Source organism: Camarhynchus parvulus, chromosome 2 (assembly GCF_901933205.1).
Source record: "Camarhynchus parvulus chromosome 2, STF_HiC, whole genome shotgun sequence".
Taxonomy (NCBI): Eukaryota; Metazoa; Chordata; class Aves; order Passeriformes; family Thraupidae; genus Camarhynchus; species Camarhynchus parvulus.
The window spans coordinates 108,162,965-108,186,472 of record NC_044572.1 but is presented as its reverse complement, the minus strand read 5'-3'; the positions used below and the strand labels follow the sequence as shown (position 1 = coordinate 108,186,472).

Sequence of the window (23,508 nt, the reverse complement as noted above, 5' to 3'; positions counted from 1 at the left end):
TACTGAGTCACTTAATTACTCAGAATGTTGATTTACTCACTCTTGATGCCTATAATAAATATTTCATGTATAATTATAAAACATTAATACTTTGAGATTGGCAGAGATTTGTAACAGTTGTATAACAAAGCAGCTGTTTGGAATGAATGAATAAACAGTGAATTTTGACTGGAAGTTGTGTTAACTAGTGAGTGAAAAAGGAACCATTGTATGGGTTTAAAAGATTTTCTAGACTTTTTTTGTCCTATATTTCAATTATTTTTTGTAGATCTATATATGAGACATGTATCTACATATGAAAATATTTTATTGGTAAATTAAATTTTCTTGTCACTCTCAGTTGCTTTTTGTTAGTTAAAGAGAAATGGAAGTGTCATATAAAATGTGTATTGATAGTCCATAGTTTTTGAGTTTGAATAGAGCCATGGTTTTGAATCAATTTTATTCTTTTCAATTTTATTCTTTTCTGTTGTTGCTGTTAGTTTTTACTGTGTGTACCTTCATCTCAAAAAACTATTGTTCACTGACCATGGATTCAGACACAGTAAAAAATGTTGAACACATTGTAGATGTATGTTAGAATAATTTGGAAATACAATATTTCAATACAAATTCAAAATTGCTTTTTTGTTTTATCAGCAAACACGTATCTCTTTATGGTGCAAGCTCGTGGTATAATGTTGAGAGAAAATGTAAAAACAATAGGACACATGATAAGACTGTACACTAACAAAAATACTACACTGAATGGCACAGGTAAGAATATTTTTAATGTATTTTTTAAAAGACCTCTTTTTTCAATTTTTTAAAAAAGCCAATCATTAATGACACAGCTTGATTGTGAAAACTTAGACCCAAATGCTACTTCTCTGAAATTGGAGTCAGGGTCAAATAGTTACTATTTATCAGCTCACTTCAGTAGGAAATATTTGTATTAGCTGTAACAAAGATACTTGTATTTCGCTACTATTCCTCTAGAGTAATAAAATGCTTTTAAAATCATGCTGCTAGGAATTTGTTAACTAAAAATTAATGCTCTCACCTGCATGATGATGAGTTACAATTTCAGTGGGTAACATAGGTTTTTACAAAAATCAATTCTTCTTTTTAAGATTATCCCGAAGGAAACAATTCTAGTGACTGTGTTGCTCAAACAACAATGTATCTTCCAGAGAACTTCACCTACTCTCCTTACCAGCCTTGTCCAGAGAAACTGCCTTACATGAGTAAGTTTTAAAGTGACCTTAATGTTTATCTAGTAAATTAAATTGTATTCTAAACAAAACACAGTTATTTTAATATAAAATATAATTGTAAGGAGTCTAAGTATATAACAGAAATTAATGAATAAAATACATCTGATGATGCACAATGATGCTTAGCAGAAGTTTACCTGTAACTAATGTGTTACTGAAGTTTTGGTCTCTTTATTAATCACCTTTACTAATTTGAAATCAAATAATTGAACTACTGATTTGTAAGAGAGAAAATGTCACATGGTTTCTGAAGTAATTTGTAATGCATTCCAGAATTCTAACCTCTTGTCTTTTAGATACATGGTTTAATCTGTGGGCTGTCATTCAGCATGAGCAATTAATTAAATATCTAATATAGCAGTTCAGATCCATATCATACCAAAAAATGTTGCTGGCAGCTGAACTGAAATCTGATCAATTTTTCTTCAAAGAAAAAGAGTGGATTTTATTAGGCTAATCTAGATTCCATTATAATATTTTTTTAATCTCCACTGAGTTTATCTGTTGAAGAAAACAGAAACAGTGCATGTTACCTGTGTTTCTTCTCAAGAATGTCAGATTCTAAGCTTTGTTTTATATTTTAAATATACAGGCAGGGAGCCAAAAGTATAGATCAGTTGCTGTTGCTTATGAAACTCAATCATATAGAAAACTGTCTTAAGCCAGGTAGTAATTAGCCCCATGGTATGATAATATCCTTATTTCAACCTCTTTTCCTCCAGACATAGGGTTTGACTTTCAAAATCACCTTTTTGGATATTATTGAACATCTAAAGAAATAAAACCAAATTATTTCAATAGCAAATTTTTTAGCTACTTTTGGAAACATAAAAAGTTCAGGAAATGGCAAATCTGGGTAAACAGAGGCACAAGATGTGATGTTTTTGCTGATTGAAAAATGTATATAATTAGTATTTTTAATGTCACTTTCAGGGTATCTGGCAGTTGGAATTCTGGCAGATTAGTTCAAAACTAAGTAATTCTACCAGTAATTTCTCTATAGGTCTCCTTGTTGCTGCTCTGCTTTTACCATCTTTTTTTTTTGTTGTTGGTGGTTTTTTTTGTTAGTAATTGCTCTGTACTTCTTCTATCCTGTTTAATTTAGTAGAGAAATAATAATTTTAATAGAGAATAAGTCACTGAATAAGTTGCTTTTCAACCAAGGGATATGTGTTTCCCTTTTTGGTTTCCATGTATGCCTTTTTAATCATCATCTCTCTTTCTAATTATAATTTAAATAAAGCAACTCTGAAGATCTTTTAATTTAATGAAATGTTGTAGGAAGTGTGAGATAGCCAGGCAAGAAAGAGTGTTGAATCGTGTATATTTTGACATGTTTTAATTAGTCTAAGGTTATTATAGAAGTCATCTTTTCTTCTTTGCATCAGCTTGTCAAATTTATATAATGAAAGGAGTGTGGTAAAATCATATTTGATTTTAGTACATAAGTACATAAGCTCTTAAAATAGGAACAGCTATTGCCTTTGTTGTATGACTCAGTAGAACAGGTTATAACCCATTTGTTGGGCAGTGCTGTTGTAATTTGTAAGCAAAACACCTTTTCTTCGAGATAGAGCAGTACAAGAATCTGTCTGTCTGTTCCTTTGGAGATAAACTGATAATCCCAACCTTTCTAGACTGCATAGTTTCTAAAGCTCTTGTCATTCTTGAATTTTTTGCACTGTAGACTGCCTTTAATTTGATTTCTTTCTAAAGCATCATAACTGGCTTAAATCCTGGTTACAAAACAAATTAGTTTTGGAAAACTTTTTTTTTTTTTTTTTTTCACACAGCAGCAGTTAATACATTCCAGGATGAGATTTTCTGGTTTTGTACAATTACATTGTGTTGGCTCCTATTAATGTGCAATCCATTATGAACTGTAAAACGAGCTGGCAGCATAGCCAGATATTGCTTGTTTTGTCGTGCACACTTCATTTTTCCTTCAGTAAGAAACCATCCTTTATTATTTTAAATGAATTTTACTTTATTGGTTTCTGTGTCTACCTCATTTGTTGAATTAATTTTTCCCTGATTTTCTTCTTCAAAATGTTTTTTGCTTTCTCAGCTTTCTTATTTTGTGGGTTGTATAAATATGTTTTATTGCAGCCTGCTAGACAGTGGTGGAACTAGTGAATAATAAGTGCAGTTATTTACAGAGATGCTTTCTCCTGCCCCCACCAGTGACAGGGGAAAAAATGCTGATTTCTAGTCACTCATCTCCTGTGTGCTTTTGATAGTACCAATACTTCAGGTTTTACTATAGCTTCTTTTTAAACATTCTGGATGGAATTTCATCATGTCCCATGGAGTTAGAAGCACCCTTATCGAAAGGCTTCATCTAAATACTGTTCTACCATTTGATGTTTCTTTCTAATTTAAACTCTGTAGTCATCTGATCACATCTGAACTTTTCTCAGAATACTGAGGTATCTGAATCACATCATGTGCTATTTCCTTCCCTTTCTGGTGTAGTAATTGACCTTTATTTATCTTTATGTTTCTTTTAGATTCTGTATTTGAACTGAAAGGCTCTTGTTGCTTTTCTGTCTCTTGCTAGTTGAAATTGATTTTTTTAAATTTAGTTTTTAATTTTTAAAAATTTATTTTGTACATGTTTATATACTAGTCCTTTGTTGATTGACCTTGATTCTATATTTCATAAGATTTCTTTTTTGGGTTATTGAAGAGTTTCGGATACAGCCATTATGATAATCTAAGCTTATTTTAAAATAATTATTTTTATTTTTAATTATTTAAAAATTTTTATTTAAATCTCTGTAGGACTAGCTTATTCTAGTGTCTATCTATACAGGTTTTTTAGCAACTGCCAGGTTTCCTTTTTTCCTAAAATAATTACATTAATATGGGTATCTTTAAATCTTCTCTTGAAATAGTTCCATAGTGTACTATTGTTGATAATTTTTCACCTATGATTTTACATTAAAAAAGGTTGCCTTCTTCATTTGCAAGTAGTACTATATTTAATCATATCCCAAACTAAAATAGCTCTTGCAGTATCTTCTACATTCTTCTGAAAATGATAGTTATTCCAATTCTATTTTGTAGTTTGTTCCAAAAATTTCAATATTTTCAAAAGATTTACATAACTAGTTAATTTGGTGACACAAATGATCTATTTGGCATGAATAGGATCTTTTGTGTATGGACACATGGGAGAAAATTGAGTGATTTTTGGACTGAATATAAACCATCTCTCACCAAAGCACTTAACTTTGTAGACAAAAATAAGAATAATATTTTATGTTGTTTGCCAGAAAGTTCTTGCAAGATTTTTATGTGATGATTTAGAGTGTAGTAGTTGCAAAAGAAAAACTTGAACTTCTGGCTAATGAGTATTACATTAGTTTTCTCCCCAGATTTTCTTGCTTCTTTCTATTGCTTTTGAGGGTATTTCCTATGAATCATTATTTCCAGTGTTGAAATTTTACACATGCATAAGCTAAAGACTGACAACTTTCAGCTGTCAACTAATGTTAATATTTTCTCATAGTAGGTACTAAGCTGATTTTTTTTCAAATTGTATTGTGGTCTTTATTCACTAACTTACTGAATTTCACTTTCATGCCTTTTGCAAATGCTTTTCCCATTGGGGTCATTAGTTCTACCAATAGTAATTCTCACATCCAGTCCCTTGCTATGAATTGCTTTGAAGCAAATAGTGGTGAATTAGTGGATGAAGACTCTACATGAAATGTGCCTATAATCTAAAATTTAAATTGAGGAAGTTTGTTGAGTGCAGTGATGATACATTTTCCTTTAATGTGGAAGTGGAGCAGAAAGGCACCCAGAATTGGAGTAGATGTAGAATTGTTAACAGTGGTACTTGAAATGAAAGGCAGCCCAAATTTTCTGTAAGAGATGCAGAATTTAAATTACTTTGCTTGTTCTGTGTCCTTTGAAATGAGTATTTTGTTTATAGGTTTTATGGAAGGAATGTTTGGTTTTGGAAACACTAAAACTTCATTCTGTAAGAATTAAAGATTAAGAGGATAGTATAAATAGTTTCTTTTTTTCTGTAGGTAGTGTAACTACAAATTTCTGATGCCATTTGTCCATTATATTCCTTGTAGCATTAGGTCAATTTTCTTAATTGAAATTAATATGTAAGTTTTTTTTCCTCTCTTTAGGAGGCCTTATTGATGTTAATATGAGCGAAATTAGTTTTGATGAAATTCAGCAACTGTTTTCAAAAGATTTAGACATTAAACCAGGAGGACACTGGAAACCAAATGACTGTAAGCCACGGTGGAAGGTTAGATGCTGATTTTCTATTTTGGTTTATTTTTTCTTGTTGGTATATGAGAATAATTTACCATTGCAAGCACTCAGTCTTTGGTGCTATATATGTAGTATCTTATATTATTTGTAGTATGCCGTCTGTGCTCAAGAGGAAACTTCTGCTAGGAGAAAAATTTGAAATGAATCATCAAGAACTTTTAAAGGTTCATTACCTGTAGTTACTAAACATTTCATCATATGGATGGAGGATGCAAATCTGTCCTATGTGTCTGTTGCTTGAAGTATAACTAGAAGCAAGTGAACATAAAAGGAAAATCTTATTTGCATTTTACTCAAATTTTTTTTCTTAATTATTTGAGCAAATTTTCAGCACACTTTTCTAGGGGGAACCAACATGTAAAACACTGAGCCAATTTAAATATAAAAGTTGAAAAATCATGGGAAACTTGATCTGTATTGAAAAATTAAAATTTTAAAATGCTGATATAATGGATTTTTTTTTGTTTTTTTGAAGGTGGCTATCCTTATTCCTTTTCGGAATCGTCACGAGCATCTTCCAATTTTTTTCCGTCATCTGATACCCATGTTGCAGAAGCAGCGGCTGGAATTTGCCTTCTATGTTGTTGAACAGGTAACAGCATCTACTTGAAAAGTGACTTTGAAGATTCCTTACTAAAAGGGGTTTGATATTCTTACCAAGGTTTGGATGAATCCAGAATTTAAAAATTGTTACCCTATTCTTCTACTCCTTTAAATCAAAAAGTAAAGCTCTATTTCCATTCCTCATCTTGAGCAGTGGCCACATACACAATGCTTTTCTTCAAATATAGCCTATATAAGGTAATATAGAAGTAATAAGATGCTTCTTAGAATCTATTGTAGTTGTAGGTTTTCAAGGCAAAAAAAGTAGGTCAGCAGCAGTGTTCCTCAGGGCTCAATTCCAGGGCCTTACATTCACTGGATGTAGGAGCTGAATGCACCGTCAGCAAGTTCCTGATAATATCCAGCTGGAAGGTTGTGGTTGACTTTTAAAGGATGGGATGCCTTGCAGAGGGTTCTAGATAAATTGGAGCACTGGGCAGTGATTAATGGGATGAAATTTAATAAGTCAAAATGCTGGACTCTGCACCTAGGATGGAGTAAAGCCAGGCACAAGTGTAAACTGGGAGAGGAATGAGTGCCTGGAGAGCAGCCCTGCCCAAAGGGATCTGGGGGTGCTGTTTGGCAGCAGGAGCCAGGCTCACTTCTGGCTCACAGGACTCAGCAATGTGTGCCCTGGCAGCCAGGAGGGCAAACCCCATCCTTGGGTGCAGGCAACCTAGTATGGGCTGCTGGTCAAAAGAGGCATCACTGTCAGTTTTTTGTGTCTGTGTGTGTGTTAGAGTATGTTTTTTCTCATAGTATGGAAGTTTTTGTCTCCTCTTGATTTTTACAATGTCTCCTTTGTTTTCTGTGTGAAGACAGGTACACAACCTTTTAATCGTGCAATGCTCTTTAATGTTGGCTTCAAAGAGGCTATGAAGGATGCTGTCTGGGACTGCATAATATTCCATGATGTGGATCACTTACCTGAAAATGACAGAAATTACTATGGATGTGGAGAAATGCCACGCCATTTTGCAGCAAAGCTGGACAAGTACATGTACATGTAAGTAAATGGTTTTATTCACATTATTTCTTAAATACTCAGAAATATTTAAAAGTATGAATTTTGTGACTCTATATATATACACAGTAGGTGAAAACAACAAAGCAGCCTCCTACTATGCTATTTACAGAAATGAGCAGTCTAAATGAAGAAACTAAATGAATTTAGTTTCTACATTTGATGTGTTACTAATTACAAGATAATATTTATGATTTTCAATGTTGAGCTTGTTGCAATGATATTGGTCTCAAAAAAAAAGGCTTTGTATGTCAAGGGGGAAAATCTTACCTAACTTACTAGAAGTGATTTCTGGCTACATAAACACTTCTACTGGTTGTTACCACAGAAAAGCAGATAATCTGCAGCAAAATATCACAGGAATAGTGTCTTTATTTTCTGATAAATGCACACTTAATTTCTGTTTCACACTCCTTTTTAAACTGAAGATTTTCTTACTGCTAGACCATTTTGTCGTATGTTGTCTCTCAGTCTCTATTGACATTTGATGAAGGTACTGGGACCTGCACTTTTCTTACCTCTTTCTCTTCTGTCAGTTTACATTAATGATGTGCCACTTGCTTCTTAACACTCTGCTATCTCATGACATTCTTGGAATCACTTCACAGGAAGCTGTAGCTTATTGCTTGCTACATGTATGTATTTGTTATCCTCGACTTTATTTGTGAAATTAATCTACTTAACAACCTGGTCAACTAACAAATGAAAAGCAGTGCTTTGAAACCATGGCTCTGTGTCTGGACTTCAGGTTGTCAACCAATCAGCAGTTTAATGTTTAAAGATTTCATGTGTATTTAAAAATAAATAAATTAGCACCTATGAATAAATAGGAGATTTCTTCTATCTTTGTATGTACTTATAAAGCACTTAATGCATTTATATAATGTCTAAATAGGTAAGTAATTACAAAATTGATAAATTTTGTATAAACAAAACTAGATTTATAAAACAAAAAATAAATAAATTTCAAAAAGTCCCATTAACTGTCATATTTCAGTTGGTTTTGATTTTGGTTGGTGGTCTGGTTTTGGGTTGGCAATATTTTTTTTGTTGGCTATTTTGGAGGTATGTATGTGGAGTTTTTTGAGAGGCAGGAGAGGGTTAAAACACCTGCTCTTTCAGTTACATGTTGAAAGGCAAATATAATTGCAACCTTCTCCACATGCTATTAAGATTTGTTTGAATATTTTGTTTCCACAGAGATCAGAAATTACATGATTGTCTATTTCTGTTTTCTTTCCCCTTGCATTATGGAGTTATTCAAATGTGGCAATTGGGTCCTAAGCAATGGTAAATCTTTTTGTAGATGGTCTTAACTCCTTGAAGGTTCCAGATTTGGAAGTGTCTCCTGAGAGACTTTTGTTTTATTGTGCGCTGCTTCTGAAAGAAAACTACTTTACTGTAGCAGCTTCTGGGTTAAGGATGCAAGTTAATATTGATGGAAGTAAATATAGATACTTAAATGTTTTAAGTTTTTTTTAGATTGACAGTGTTTGGAGGACTAGAAATCACATTGTCTGGGTATGTTATATAGATAGGCTGTTCATGTTGGCCAACTGCTTATTGCTTAATTATATGTGTTAGCAAATACCTTTGCTTACTGACAGGGAAGCCTGTAGATCCTTTTGATTCAAAAGTTTATCTTTTAAAAACTGGAAAATGATTTTTTAAAATCAGCATGCCATTCACTGTTTAATATGTACTGTTTAACTGTTTCTCTCAAGTTTTAACAGTTTTGTAGAATATAGTAATAAATTGAAATTATTTAATTAATGCATTACTGATTTGTAATATTTTGGCAGGTTAAAGAGAGGTTTTTCAGTTAAATAGTGTCAACATAAATAGTTTGAGGGCTTCACTTAACGCTTCAACTATGGGTCTAAATCAGTCATCTGAAATTCCTGGTATGCTTTTGTTTCATATGCGTAATACTAATTGCAGCTACAGTTTAGAAGCACCTTTTATGCAAATCAGACACTACTGCAAACCTTTTGTTCAGCTTGTTGTATGTTACTTAATGCTGGCAATCCATGAACCAGTTTCCCTTGGTGAATACATTCAGCCTCTGGTCATGTCCCTAGCTTGGGGCTCTTGCTTTTTTGGAAAGGTATTGTTAAAAGAGAGGCCTGCCTATCAAAGTTCAGCTAACAATATAGAATTTGTCTTTTGTTTCCAGCCTTCCATACAATGAATTCTTTGGTGGTGTAAGTGGCCTCACAGTGGAACAATTCAAGAAGATCAATGGTTTTCCAAATGCCTTTTGGGGATGGGGCGGAGAAGATGATGATCTTTGGAACAGGTGAGCTTTAACTGCTTAGGTCTTTCTGTGCATCCACCCCTTGAGACCAATTAGGTTCTTTTTGTTCTGACACTTGTTACATTTTTGTAATTTGTTTTAAATGGACTAGCTCTACATAGTTTGTTTCAGAAATATCAGAATATACCATTTGAAGAAAAAAGTATGATGTTCTTTTTTCTTGGCCTGGGGACAACTGGTAGTTTTTAAAGATCTAGGTCTTGGACAACAGATAGAACAAGAGGTAACCATACTAAGCACATTGCATCACTCTTACTGCTAGCATTATGAAATACCACCCCACAGACATGTAGTGTAAGCATGAATTTCATGTCTTAGGGGCAGTGCTTGAGAGACAGGTTAATTTGTAAGTATTTTGATAATCCCAGAGTGGACAACAGACAGCCCTGCTCATGGCATTGCCAACTGCTCACAGTGAATGAGTCTAAACTGTTCTAACAGAGCTGTTGCAAATGTCTGCATCAGTTTATATATAAAGAGATATCTTTTAAAGGACAAGTTTGTTTTTATACTTTTTTCTTGCTATTTCCATGCTTTTATGCTGCAACAAGCAGGAAATATTAAATATGAAATTATTATTATTATTTTGCGCTTTGTTTTGCCAACTTTTTTAGTTGTTGAGTTTGGAGTGTTGCGGGTTTTTTTAGGAAGGGAATGTCAGTGAACATCGAGACTTAGCTGTAAAATATTTGATGTGTATTTTTCACTTTAACTTGTATGACAAGTTGTAAGAAGACGTTTTTACAAATGTTTATGTGTTATACTGCAGGGTTCACTATGCTGGATACAATGTAACAAGACCAGAAGGTGATTTAGGGAAGTACAAATCCATTCCTCATCATCACAGAGGAGAAGTCCAGTTTTTAGGACGGTAAGAAAAACAGAGAAATAATCAAATACTGCAGCTAAAGATGTAAAATTTTTTTCTTGCATCCACACATACGAATAAGCAGTCAGTTCTTATCAGTGTTATTTCCTCTTTGGTGCTAAAATTTGTATTTTCTTAAATACGTTATGTTTTTTTATTTAACTATGAGAGAGACTAAATTTGCATGTCGGAAGATATTATCATCATAACCTTTGATCCATAATGTTGTTGTTCCATAATAATTTGGGCATTAGTGCTGGCAGGGCTCCATTAGTTGGCTATTTTGGATATTTTGCAGAAGGAAGCAGTGCCACTAGGGCAAAGAACTCCTGCCTGAAAAATTACTTTAGAAGTCCTCAAGGATTGGTTTCTTCGCTCATATTTCATTATTTTTGGAGATACAGGTCTTCTCATTTCCTGCATACATTGATTTAAACCTTTTCTTTTGGGGTTCCTTTCTTTTGCTACAAAGATACAAAACACTTAAACTGGCCAGTAGGTTCTGGCTGCCCTGGAATGGAATAGAAAACAGAATGCAGCAGATGAACTGCACATAAAATTTAGAAGGTGAAACACAAAATAAAGGGTTTATGATAAGTGTTTTCAGGCAACTAGAAATATTGTTCAGTTCTGTCATCTTTTTCTGGGAACATATTTTTTCTCTTTTATTCATAGTTTTGAATTATGAATAAAATCATATACATGCACAGTAGAGATAAGTAAATCAGTTATAGGACATGAAAATGTATATATGGATAATCAGGGGGAGGAGAACTTTTTTTTTCAGTCACCTCAGATTTAGATGTTTGCAAATGCAGAAGTCTCAAGAGTGAAATGAAAATAATTTCAGACATTTAAATGTATAATGAAGAATAGTGAAGATTCCTAAATCTTCCTTGAACTCCTTAGTTGAATTTTATAGCAAAAAAAATGAAGAAATTGAATAATCTTTAAAAATCTGTTTCGTTTGGGACTATGAGAAGCTTACGTATTGAATGCTTCCTTTGTTATTTAGTCCTAATGTTAACTTGTATATGTGACCATAAACTTTAATTGTATTAAAAATCTTTAAAAGCTTGTTTTTAAACCTAAGGTAGGTTATTTGGTAATTTCAAGGGTCTGAAAAGTAGTTTCAGAATTTAAGGTATACTTGAAAATTAAATGACTGTCACAGTATCATGTCTAACATCAACTGAATTGTTTCTTGCAAATCTTTCTCATTTTTCTTCTTCCAACTCCTTCTGCAGATACAAACTTCTGAGGTATTCCAGAGAACGTCAGTATATTGATGGGTTGAACAATTTAGTATATACTCCTAAAATATTTGTCAGTAGATTGTATAAAAATATAACTGTTAATCTCCTACCAGAACTTGCTCCTGTTAGAGACTATTGATGGAAGTGGATTGGCAAGAATCCTACCAGACTAAACTTTTAACACTGGAAGCTACTGATAAACACTGTAAAACAAAACAAAACCAACAAACAACAGCTTAGAATTAGAGTTTTTTGACCAACAGATGATGATGCATATTTGGGATGAGAAGTGATTGTATGTACCATGCGTTTTGATCTGAAAGAAAAGCCAGCAGCTACCACTCAGATGTTTACAGCATGAGACTACTGTTCAAGCCTTCATTCTTCACACTCTCTATCTTAACTACTCAGCTATTTAAACTGCAGAAACAGACTTGTAGCTTCTCTGGAAGTAAGGACAGAGGCCTCTTCCAGGATTTTTTTATACTAAACTGCCCCTCCTCATATTTAAATGAATGCTTTTGTTTCTTTTTAAAATGTGTTTTGTAAATATGTGATGTAAATTAATGTGTGTACATTGCTTTTCAATTGTTCAATATTTTATGCTTCAGTATGTATTTGAGTGTGTTCTTGTTTGAATTCTATAGGAATGTTTTTATTAGCATGAAAGAACAAGTGTAAAATGTAAGTATGCTTATAAAAAGGTTATACCTTATGTGAAATGAAGGAAATACTAATTGTTGGCCAGCTATGACTGTAAACTGTTATACTAGTTTTGAGCTCTAGGCCTTCTGCATATCTATTTAGAAAAATCAAATTCTTATATGAACCTGCTAGAAAGAAAGCTTTTGATTTTATTTATTGCCAGCAAAATTGTATGATACCCTGCCTGCCATCTGAATCATATTTATATGCATATTGCATGTGTATTACAGAAAATCTTGCAGTTGTTGCATATTATGATCTACAGGAACTCTTAACTGTATCCAAGTGTGCCACTAGTGTCAATGTCAGGGATTTTAATGCCTAAAATGATGTGTCTGGGTGCGTACAGTATTTTGGTATTGTTCTTTTTTTTGTTTGTTTGTTTGTTTTTAATTCTAGTAAACAGCACTTTTATTCCTCCAAAATCAGAAGAGCCAAAAATGTGTCTTCATTGGAAGAATATTAAAGTTAGATTTTTAAGAGAATAATAAAACATAATTCTGATAGTTGAAATGCTTACAGTGTGGGATTCTCAGAAGCACAGTGTTGGTCGTGCTGTTCTGCTGATGAGGATGATGATGACGTAAGCAGAACAGAAAGCAGGCCAATCTCAAGTGCTTTTTAAAATTCCACTCATAATATATTATTAAATATAGCTATTTAAGGGCCTATTCTGGTAGAGTGCTGAGTGCTTCTATGATGCGCTGAGGATCCTCAAGTCGATGACTGTCAATGAGATTGAGGTTGCACAGTCCCGCTAAGGATTGGTCCTGTCTGTTTCTCTATTTTTGTGGTGTTAAATGTATGAGTAACTAGCCTCTCTCCTTATCTTCTTATTTTCTCTTTGCTTGTAATGTTATGCTACCTAAAAGTATCCCACTGCTAAGCATTATTATCTTTACTAATATTTTTTTACATCCCTTGTTAATACAAAGGAAAAGGACCAGGTCATTTAATTTCTATGTTAATGCAAATACAGTGAACAAGATATACTAAACTGTTTTGTTTGTCACAGTTACTAACTCTTTAGGAACCAAAGACTGACTTCTGCTTCCATAAAGAATGGAAAGCAGTATATATAATAGGGATTGTTTATCCATAGAGTGTTCTGTAAGAGTGTTGACAAAGAATCCTAACTTTTAAGTCATTACTATATGTTGATTTCTTAAATTGCTGCCGCAGATGGTGTGGTGCTTTTTATATTTTAAGTTTTTTTGCCATAAACACCTTTTATTTCTTTGGCATCCCAGCAGCAAATTTTGCCCTTAGCCATCCTTCAGTAATGTTATGAGCTTAGCTGTAGGCATCCCAAATATTTAGTAGAAATATTATTATTTAACTTAGTAGTTGAGAACAATTGTAAGGGATATTTTATACCATACCGGAATTACCTTAATATCTACCAGTTAATCTAATATGCTTTAGGAATGATGTAATACAATGAAAATAACTAAAAGCATAAAATGAAGAAAACATCCTTCAAAAGCATGCTTAAGTGGTTTGCTCACCTCCTGATAGATTTTTCTATAACTAAGTGTATAGAACATTCTGAAGCATATGGAGAAAGCCGAGATAATACACTGTAGGAACAATTATTATCTTTAAAAAAAATATTTCATAGCAGACTAATACAGTTCTCTAAGAACAGTTGAATAAATTTTTAAATCCCTCATGTGATTTTGAACTGATTTCTGGTTTTCAGTACAGGTGTACCTACAATTTCACACCTACAGTTATGAAACATCGTTTGGTATTGTAGGTCTGTACTGTTTTCTGAAGCATGCTTTTGTTCCCATTTCTTAGGCATTCTGTGAAATTTGTGTGCAATTTTAAAAAAATCCAATGCATATATATGTATATATACTTATATACATACTATATTACACATATGCTGTGGCTGAACTAATATAACTTTACAGCTTTAAGTGATTGATCATGTATGGTCCTAGAAAAATGTGAATTAAACCAGTATATGAATGGATTGTGACATATAGCTGAGTTCTTAAAAATTTTGCATTTTGGTGCCCCAAAATGATGGATGTTAAATTATGAATTGTTGACCAACACTCTTCCCTAAATACCTTTTATCACTTTGTTGGGAAGTTTTAGAAGTTGCCATCTTAAATTACATCAAAATAGTGTTTGTATACTACCTGTCTGAACTCAGTACTCTTCTGTAGTGAATTTTAACATAGACAGTGCCTTCAAACAGAATAAATACAATGCAGAACTAAGAGTTGTGCACATTCCTTTTGATAATTTCATGGTTCTTGTAAAATGTAGAGAGAAGCCAATCACATTGGCTTTTGAATTGCTGACAAGGCAAATAAGGGATGTCTTCAAGGAGTGAACATGGAGGGAGAAGAAGAAGGAAGTATTTTACAAGATTCTGAAGGTCTTGCAAATTAGCAAGTAAAAACATTACAGAACTATTAAAAGTAGAATCTGGTTAATATGCTAAGATACTCTCAAACCCATTTTCTATATTTCAAATTTAAGTAGGAGAATATAAAATATAAAGTCAATTTTTCAAATAGGCAGTATGTTGAAAAGCAGGTGCAAAATGTCCTTTTTCTTGGATCTTGCCACTCTATTTTTCTATTGTTATGTTTACTAATTGTTGTAGTGGGTTACTAATGAGCCAGCTGTTTAAAAAAATTGAAAGGATCCATTGCATATCAGCAAGCGGAAGTGTACTTAAGATTATTTTATTTGTAGAGGTATGTAAGATAGGCTCAATGAAAAAATGCACTGAAACAAATGCTGGGAATTTCCTGTGTACTATCATAGTTTTGGGTTTTTTTGTTGTTCATGAAAATGTTTGTACTTTTTTATCATTGTCTTTTACGAAATATAATGTTCTAAAGATTGTGTTGGTTTGTTTATTCTGAGATTCTATGGAAAAGATATTATCTTTGTGTTTTGTTTCTAGACAAAAATGCTCATTTTTCTAGTGCTTAGTACCCCAAAGTAACAGCAAAAATAAAGGACACACCTGTCCAAATTCATCAGGTTAGGCTGTGATGGGATCAAGCCTTAGGCTAGCAGGCCATTTTCCCTTTCTTTGTATTTATAGGCTTTCAGCTTTGGGTTTTATTAGTCTAAGTGACTCAACCTTTTTGCATACTTTTCCAAGACAGGGTTGTTCTTCTGTTGAATCCCCTAATGGTTCTACCCTATATAGGAATTACTAGAATGGGAATAGAAGGATTAATCCATATTTCTCATGGCATTAAATAGGAAACAGTTTCTTGGGATTCATCAGTTATCCTTATTTTTGTTTGCATTTTACAGCTATTATGAAAATGTCTGATGGTTTGAGGTATGCAAGTAATTCTGGGGAGTACTTTAACTTGGGAAAGTATTTGCAGAATTTTCTGCAAATGCATGAATAAGCTTCTTCAAGTGATATGCTTTTCTAAAACACAGGCTTCTGGTCTGTCCTTGAAAATGTCACGAGTTATGATATATTGGAAAACAGGAAAGAAGGCATTTTAAGTATCTGTAACCTGCTTAGCATCTGTAAATGCTGTTCTGCTATTCTGTCACCTTTACCTGCTTTCACTTCTATGTCTCCAAAATCAGAATTGAGAGGTGAGTTTATCTTGATAATTATGTGAGGCCCTGAGTGAGTAATCCCATGTGACTTCATCTGTTGTGAGCTTCATTAATAAAACATAGGAGATGGTAGTGGTGGACTGTATTTTCCGTCTGCTTGCTTTTCATGAGACACCTTTCACAGATGTGTTTAGTTCAATTCCTTTGCAAGAAGAATTTAGTTTCTCAACTTCACGGAAAGCTGCTTTATTCTCCGAGTCCCCACAATGGGATTTCAATGCATTTTTTTCCTGAGGTTAATGTGTTTTTTTCAAATCCTAAACTTTTATTCAGAAGGGCAATACTGACAATACAGAAATGCAGAATACTTCAATTCAGAAGACTATTTGAAAACAAAGTCAATACACTTTCTTCCTAAAGTTAACAAAGTGAATAAAAAACTTACTGTTAGTGATTTACTATGAAATCTGAAGCTGTTGATACATTCAGATACTAAGTTCTTATCATTTATGGAAATTTTAATTTACGCAACTGAATTTTCATGCTTAATGTCAGCTTTTATTCCACTGGCTCGCTAACTACTGCTGTGGTTGAGTAAGAGAAGGGACTGAGCACAACAGCAATCTTGTAACGCCGATTACCAGCATCATTAGCTGTGAACACCACCTGGAAAAAGAAAAAACAAATATGAGACAAAATGAGAAGTGGTCTCTAGATAAAAGCCTAGATGGAACCATTGTGATCATTGTATGTAACTTCACATGAGACTTCAGAAATATTCTCACTCTGAAGTGTGACTGCTTGTAACACACAGTTTTTCCGCTGGTTAAATTCCCTTTATTAAAAGTATAAATGTCACATTATTTAAGACTTTATTCAATTTATTTATTATCCAAATTGGCATTTCCTTGTTGGTACTCATAAATAACAACAAGACTTTTTTTCTTGTTTCCCTATGAAGGTCTTCCATGAACCCCATTGATTTTCTTTATTAAAAAAAAAAGCTAGCCCATTTGCCCGTTCTTTCAAGTGTTGGAATGCTTTTGTTACTCTTACCATGTTCTTTACTTCAAGGAGCAGAATTAAACAGTGCTGCACTAGCTATCATTAGGCCAGAATATAAAACAATGAGTTTCTTTAGTTCTGATACAAAATCTAGTAGTTAGAGAAAGACTGCATTAGTTATTTGGCCACAGCATGATAATAACCTTACATATGAATGATTTACCACAGCCCTATTAACATCTCCCTGACCAGCACATCCTGTCCTTCGATTTCTTATTCCACATAATACATGATTTTGTGTTGTGAGATGAGAGGTGTCAGCTTTTAAAATAGACAGTTTAATAGCATTCTGTGATGCACAGCTTGTGCTCCTTTCAACATTAATAAAAAAGATGCATATGAAACAACCAGTGAACTGAGCAAAATGTGTTCCCTACTGAGGCTTATTTTTAAGAAAGAAGGCACTGTAGATTAAATTAATTTCCAGTCAACCTTTATCTTGATGTACAATCAATTCACTTACATGCTGTAAATCTTGCTTCCCTTTTTTATTTCAGTTCCCACAGAAGGCAAGGCTACCTAGCCTTCTAGCCTTCATTATTGTCTAGTATAAGAATGTCATGTTTCATTTGTTGGAAGACAGAGAATTTAATCCAAGCGTTAGCCACCTTTTCTTCACAGAGATAAGGAACAGCTAAGCAGATCTCTCACAGTCCAACAAACTAATACAGAGCTGCTGCTACTGAAAGGTCATAGGAAAGCACTAATGCTTTGATGGGAAGGAGACAGTCCCCAAATCCCTCAGCAGCACCTGGTTTGGAACACCTTCCTCTAACCAGTTTATTTGCCCCAGGTAAATTAAAGAGGCACCTTTTTTCCTTTTTTCTGTGGTAAACTGGGGCTCCAAGCATCCAGAACGTAGTACCTACTTTTGTTTCTTTAACAATCTAAATTATGAACTTTGTCTGTAGCCATGAAACTGTTGTCTCCAAAAGACAGATCAATGCTTTTCCCAGGGGACTTCACAGAGTACTCCCCTTGTTGTCCCTCAAACACTTAGAATAATCACAAAAACAATCATGGGCTTAAGTAGAGGTAGTAGTTCCTCTCCATAAATAATGCATCGAGGAACTTTGAGACTTGTGGGGGAGCTAGTAACTAGGTTCTGTCTGTGTTTCTACAAAGCTTTGAGACTGTGGATTTAAAGTGTTAATGTAAAAATATTTTAAACTGAATATAAAGTTCAACATACACAGTTAGTAACTGAAGTCCACACATATTAAGTATCTTTATTCTTTGCAACAGAAGTAGAGGAAAAAAGGAATACTCACATCAGCGTGTTGGTGGAAGGGATTCAAGCCCAGACTCTTCCAGTAAGAGGCTGTATCAAGCTCAAGCTTGTATAACCCTGCTACAAATTGTTCTTTTGTTGTAAGGTCTGAGAGGCCTCCTTTTTCATTGGTTTGTCTGTGTAATAGTAGAAGAACACACTTTTATAGTTTGGTTAAAAGCCTGAGAAAGATGTAGTTTTTAGCAATTGAACTTGAGTTGTGTGTGGCTTAAGTGATAGGATGAATACTTCTATTGATCTGGAATGGCTGATGTCCATCTGTATTATGGATGCCTCAGAGCTTATCTTGGCATTTGCTACTTCCACAGTGACCACAGCAGATGGCTGCCTGCTATCTCATTAACTCTGCATGGTTTGGGGGCGAGCCAAAAACTGGCATTATTGTTCATAGACTCTTGGCAGAGTCTTGGAGTTCAATTAAATGAACCCACTCAGAGGGAAAACTTCACCACTGCTGCAAGCAACATGGAAGCACTATGATGCACTCAATGTGCAACTAAGTAGGGTCAACTGTCCTGATTTTTCCATGGTTTTCTTTCTTATTTAAATGCATTGAGTTTTATCAGTGTAAATATTGTTTACAGTTGGCTATTAGAAATTTGAGGTCCACTATTTGAAACGACCATAGGTCAGCTAGCAGTGAAGCCTCATGGAATTCCTTGTGGTTTGTACTCGCCTCAACAAAACGGACAGTTTTGTTTGATTTGAAGATACTATCAGTGTTATCTAAAGCCCTAGTTCTGGTATGAAACCATACATCTTTGAACACCAACCCATTTTGGGGTCCAGAAGCAATATTGAATGCAGTCTCTCAGATACATCCCTTTTTTGAAACACCTTTCTGTGAAATAAGTTTTGTAATACTAGGAGGTTTTTTATTAGGTAGGTTATTCACAAATAACAGAGCTGCCAATGCCTGATTTTGGTATGTAAAGACCACTGTCTTTTGTTCTAGCTGCCAATTTTTTTCTGAACACATTTTATTCAAATGGCATGCAGAGAAAAATAATATCATTGCGCAGTGCAATACTTGATTTGTTTTTTCATGTAGCTTAGAAAATAAAGTATAGGATACCATTTATGCCTTACAAGATGCTCCATAGTCAGTTATCAGAAGTTTTATATCTATTCAATTGTCTCTTTTTTTTCCTTTGTCATAGATTGATCATTGCTAGATAACTGGTCACTTGTCTAATAAGCTTTTTCAGATAATACCAAATGCATCTTTGAGTGAGAACATTTGTTACAGGACGTCTTGCTAGCATTCAGTTATTTTCAAATTATCAAGGTGGGAGAGGTTGATTTAGTATTAGCATGACTTTTGCTTACCTTATCTTGAGGTTACTTTGCTCCTTATTTCAAATGTTAAATGTGTTTTTGAGACTTCAATCAACATCCAGCTGTTATAAGTATCTTTATATAGAGTCTCTAAGCTCAGAAATGAAGATAAGTGAACTGAACACCCTTACTGGAAAATTTCACGCATTTACAGCGATAGAATATGTGTGAAATTGTCTTCTCACTTGAGGGAGTGAGGCAATTTAAGCAGGACAACATGAATAGATTGTTTTCCCCCATTGTACAAGGACGTGTGGCCTTCACTGTACCTATATTTCTCAAGGACACATGAGAGCAGTGCTGCTTGTGCCAGCCCACTGCTCCGTGACACCCAAGAGGCATTTGAGCAGTTTCTGCAGGAATTTATAGAAAAATATCTGAGTCCAGGATTCCACTGTTGAAGTTCATGTGTTATGCCAGCCTGAGAGCCCTTTCTCACTATTTTTTAAAAGTGTAATAAACTGTTAGCATACCTGGGAAGGTCTCAGGTGAGACTTTGCAACTATCATGAGGAGCTTAGTGTGGAAGTGGAATATTGCTTGGTGAATAAAGAATGCTCATTCTGTGTATCCCCTAAGAATTTTTCCAATTTAATTTCAGGCTATACTTCAAGTAAAAATTGCTTTTTCTTTCTTTTTTTTTTAAGTGTTAATATTTACTAAAACAGAGGGCAATTAAAAAAAAGTCATCTGCATCTTAAATTCTACAATTATGTTTTTCAAAAGACATGGCAATATTTATATATCTGGAGATTATTTTTTATTATTTGAGGCATGATTTCTTCTTTGTGGGGGAGAAGGTGAGAAAGATTTATCCCCAAATTTTCTCCTTTTGGCTAAGTCCTTTATCTTGAAGTAAAGTAGGCTATCAAATATGATGTGGTATATGTTCAAAACAGTTTATTTTTAAAACTGTGGTGTTGTAAGAAATAAAAATCCATTTAGAAAGATGGAAAATGGCCAATAAAGGTAGGATTCTCAACAAGAGTCTTGGTTTCAAAATGTAAGAGTCTATCTGATACTTCTGGTAACAATGCAGCAGTTCATTGCTGGGTACTTAAAGGTAATATAGACCTTTGCAATGAAATTAAAGAGAAGTGATGACTGAATTAAGGGTTAGCTTAGAATACTTTCTCATGTTCATAAGATTTGTAAACCACTATAAAACCATTTTTGTAGTTGAAACTGAAGTACATTTAGAAGACAGTCTGCAGCAAGTTAATTCAATTGTATTTTTTCTTTCCTCTGAGCAAAACAGACATCTCACTGCTCTTTCAACTATTTGTCCTCTTCCCATTGCCTTTCCCATCTTTCACTCATTATTTTAGTGTGACTTACTGTGAATTTAACAGTTCCCAAGATCCATCTGCAGCTCCTTTATATAATTTAACTGCAACATTTGGAGCTGGACTTCCTCGGACGGAATCCACAACTTTTACAGAAAGAGGATGCTTGGTATCAGGGGGGTCCTGCAATACGGAGAGAATTTTTATGTTGCAAGAAGGGTGACATTGCATCATAAAACAGTAAGGAATATTATTCTTCAGATCTCCAGTAGACACTATATTTTCCATGAGAATATTGCTATGTACTGAGGAAACATAATCTGAAGCTTTCTGGGGGCTGGATATGGTAGAGCCAGGAAGGAAGGTTTCAGAAGCTGTTGGGCATTTAGCCATGTACACCAAGGAGGCACTGCAGGTGCGAGACCACATTTCTATTTCTTCTTTGTCATGGCTTAGTACGCATCATCTCCAGCATGAAGCTGTAACTAAATTGTGGTGTCAACAGAAAATAATTACATCCTCGAAGGTAGTAACAATGTTTAAATATCTGCCAACTCTTCCCCTGCATTTTGGACTGGCAATTTGAGCACAGCTTTCTGGATTTGAGAGCCTCTGGTACCCTGTTCCACAAAGCTATCTCTGTTGCCACAGAGTTACAGTTCTGCTGTAAACACGATAAGCACCACATACAGACTCTCTCCTAACAGCGTGTTGAATCATATTTGTCAACCCTGGCAGCTACACAAACACAGGAGAGGAAAACTTTCCTTCAAACACAGGATGGCTATAGTTTCATCCTGATACATCCATGGCCTGATATTTTGCCTTTTCAAAAATAGAATTAAATCAGTGCTTTGACCTTACCCAATTCTGCAGATGAAGAGTGAGAAAATAGAGCTTTGTAGAGGGTGCTAATCAGGGATGATCTCAAATAGCAGTCACTGATATCCATTTAATCATTGTAAAATGAATTGTGGTGTAGATGGTTAAAAATTAAGAACCCTCTCTTTCATGCCCCCTCTGGGATATTCCACAGGCCAGGAACCCTGACTAGTATCATACCAATCTGTCAGCATGTATCTATGCTGCCTGTATGCCCAGATTCCCCATGCTCCCTTTCTGGAATGCAGTGGCTCCTCAGTGGCAATACTCGCAAGGCCTTGGCAAGAAAGGCTGCACTGCCACTGTTGATTTTCCTGACTTTTGCACCCTGGGAGTTCAATGAAACCCTAATTCCTCAACAGACTTAGTCAGGTACTATTTTCCCAAGGATCAGAGTTGAGAGGAAAAATGAGTAGTTGAGGAGAGAGGGAGACAAGGCTGTTGTAGGAGAATTTCAGGCAGAAGCGTCTGAGTCTTTAGCTTGCTTTCCTGGGATAAATGAGCCCTCTGGAAAAAGAATCCTGACTTTAGCTCTGCTCTTTACTTACATGGGATTAAGTTGTAGTGGGTAGAGCAGTAAGGCAGAAGTCTAGAGAAGGCATGGATTTCTCTAGCATGGATTTTGCAACAGGAGATGAAATTCCACATGACACAGCTTGTTCATTATGTTATGAATGCACAAGTTTTTTTGCCTAGTGAATACAATAGTTTTTCCTGTCTTGTTTTACATTGTTTTTCATGTAGTTGCTGTGTCTAATGACAAGTGCTACTTCTCTACCCATAAAGTCCTCTCACTAATCACTAGAGAAGGAGAAAGAAGGATCAGAAAAGAGTTATAGCAGAGAACTACAGTCAGTACATACTGTAAAATCAAAATAATAATGAAAAAACAATAAAAGAAAAGAATTGGGACTACATCAGTAGAAGGACTTCAGTCCTCAGACACTTACCAATGGTGCAGCTTCAGAGCAAAGTGCCAGGCCACCTAAGAAAACGAGAAATACAGAATGAAAAGCCATTTTGCCTACCACTAGGAAGTCTGTGTCAGCAAGCAGAAAATGGTGGGAGCTGTGATTTTTATATCAAGGCCTCTGAAATGAAGCTACTTATCAGAAAACCCGTATCACTTTCAACACGTAGATTCATACTATTTACTTAGTAAACAATGAGAAAATAAGTAACCCATACAAACATGAACCTTGTCTGTGAACATAAGTCTTTTCTATTCTAGAACCTTGTCTGTGGAAATCTTGTGAACGTTGCCTAGTTCAACTGCTGTGTCAGTTTTCTTCGAAGAAATGTCTATTTTCTATTTTTCCCTTTTTATTGAGCAGTAATTGCTGTATATACCTGAGAGAAATACAAATTTTATGTCAACTCAGCAATTTCAGTGAGAAATTCTCCGTGGTTATGGCTTGGTTTAACTGAGTCAGCCATACTTATATATTAAGAGATTTCTCTCTGGGTCGCTCTCCTCCCCACCTCTAATAAAATGTATGTGGATAACTTGTGGGCTACTTTGTTATCTTACATATTCCCTAGGAAGAAAAAGATATTACTTTTGGTTTTCAGCATGGCATCAAGATACCTACACACCAATTTCTGAAGCACATTTTAACAGTATTTTAAGTTGTGTCTCTTGTCCCTTAGATTCAGTACAAGCTCAGGACTTTCCCCATATAACTGCAAGTGAACTCTGACCAGAAGCATCTGGTTCGATTGAGGGAAATGTGGCTTCTTGAAATTCAACTTTATCTT

General features: G+C 34.5%; 2 protein-coding genes across 4 annotated transcripts in view; one reads left to right on the top strand and one right to left on the bottom strand.

The window, feature by feature from the left end:
- The window catches only part of B4GALT6 (beta-1,4-galactosyltransferase 6), a 30,996-nt gene extending 15,796 nt beyond the window's left edge, over positions 1–15,200 (top strand). For both annotated transcript variants that reach the window (XM_030971162.1, XM_030971163.1), the window contains exons 2-9: positions 640–756; positions 1,113–1,226; positions 5,408–5,532; positions 6,034–6,150; positions 6,980–7,167; positions 9,362–9,484; positions 10,272–10,373; positions 11,618–15,200. In XM_030971162.1, the coding sequence (XP_030827022.1) occupies positions 640–756; positions 1,113–1,226; positions 5,408–5,532; positions 6,034–6,150; positions 6,980–7,167; positions 9,362–9,484; positions 10,272–10,373; positions 11,618–11,765 (1,034 nt within the window). In that variant the 3' untranslated portion in view covers positions 11,766–15,200. The remainder of the gene's footprint in view (positions 1–639; positions 757–1,112; positions 1,227–5,407; positions 5,533–6,033; positions 6,151–6,979; positions 7,168–9,361; positions 9,485–10,271; positions 10,374–11,617) is intronic.
- A 1,247-nt stretch (positions 15,201–16,447) lies between these two features.
- Positions 16,448–22,769, bottom strand: LOC115917303 (transthyretin-like). 2 transcript variants are annotated; one of them, XM_030971165.1, is made up of 4 exons: positions 22,695–22,769; positions 20,921–21,051; positions 18,226–18,361; positions 16,448–16,555 (listed from the first exon to the last, which is right to left on the bottom strand). In XM_030971165.1, exons 1-4 carry the CDS (start codon positions 22,767–22,769, stop codon positions 16,448–16,450), a joined length of 450 nt encoding a protein of 149 aa, XP_030827025.1. The 2 variants fall into 2 exon arrangements, with proteins under 2 accessions (XP_030827025.1, XP_030827026.1); XM_030971166.1 differs by having other exon boundaries at positions 22,701–22,769.
- Positions 22,770–23,508: the final 739 nt, after the last annotated feature.

What these genes read in the sequence shown, in the direction of transcription:
- LOC115917303 (XM_030971165.1), bottom strand. Translation starts at nt 22,769, where the DNA reads ATGGCTTTTCATTCTGTATTTCTCGTTTTCTTAGGTGGCCTGGCACTT. An exon ending in AAGCTGCACCATTGGTAAGT is followed by an intron (nt 21,052 to 22,694) that starts GTCTGAGGACTG and finishes TCCGTATTGCAG; the next exon opens with GACCCCCCTGATACCAAGCA. An exon ending in CCTTCCACCAACACGCTGAT is followed by an intron (nt 16,556 to 18,225) that starts GTGAGTATTCCT and finishes TTCTTTTTCCAG; the next exon opens with GTGGTGTTCACAGCTAATGA.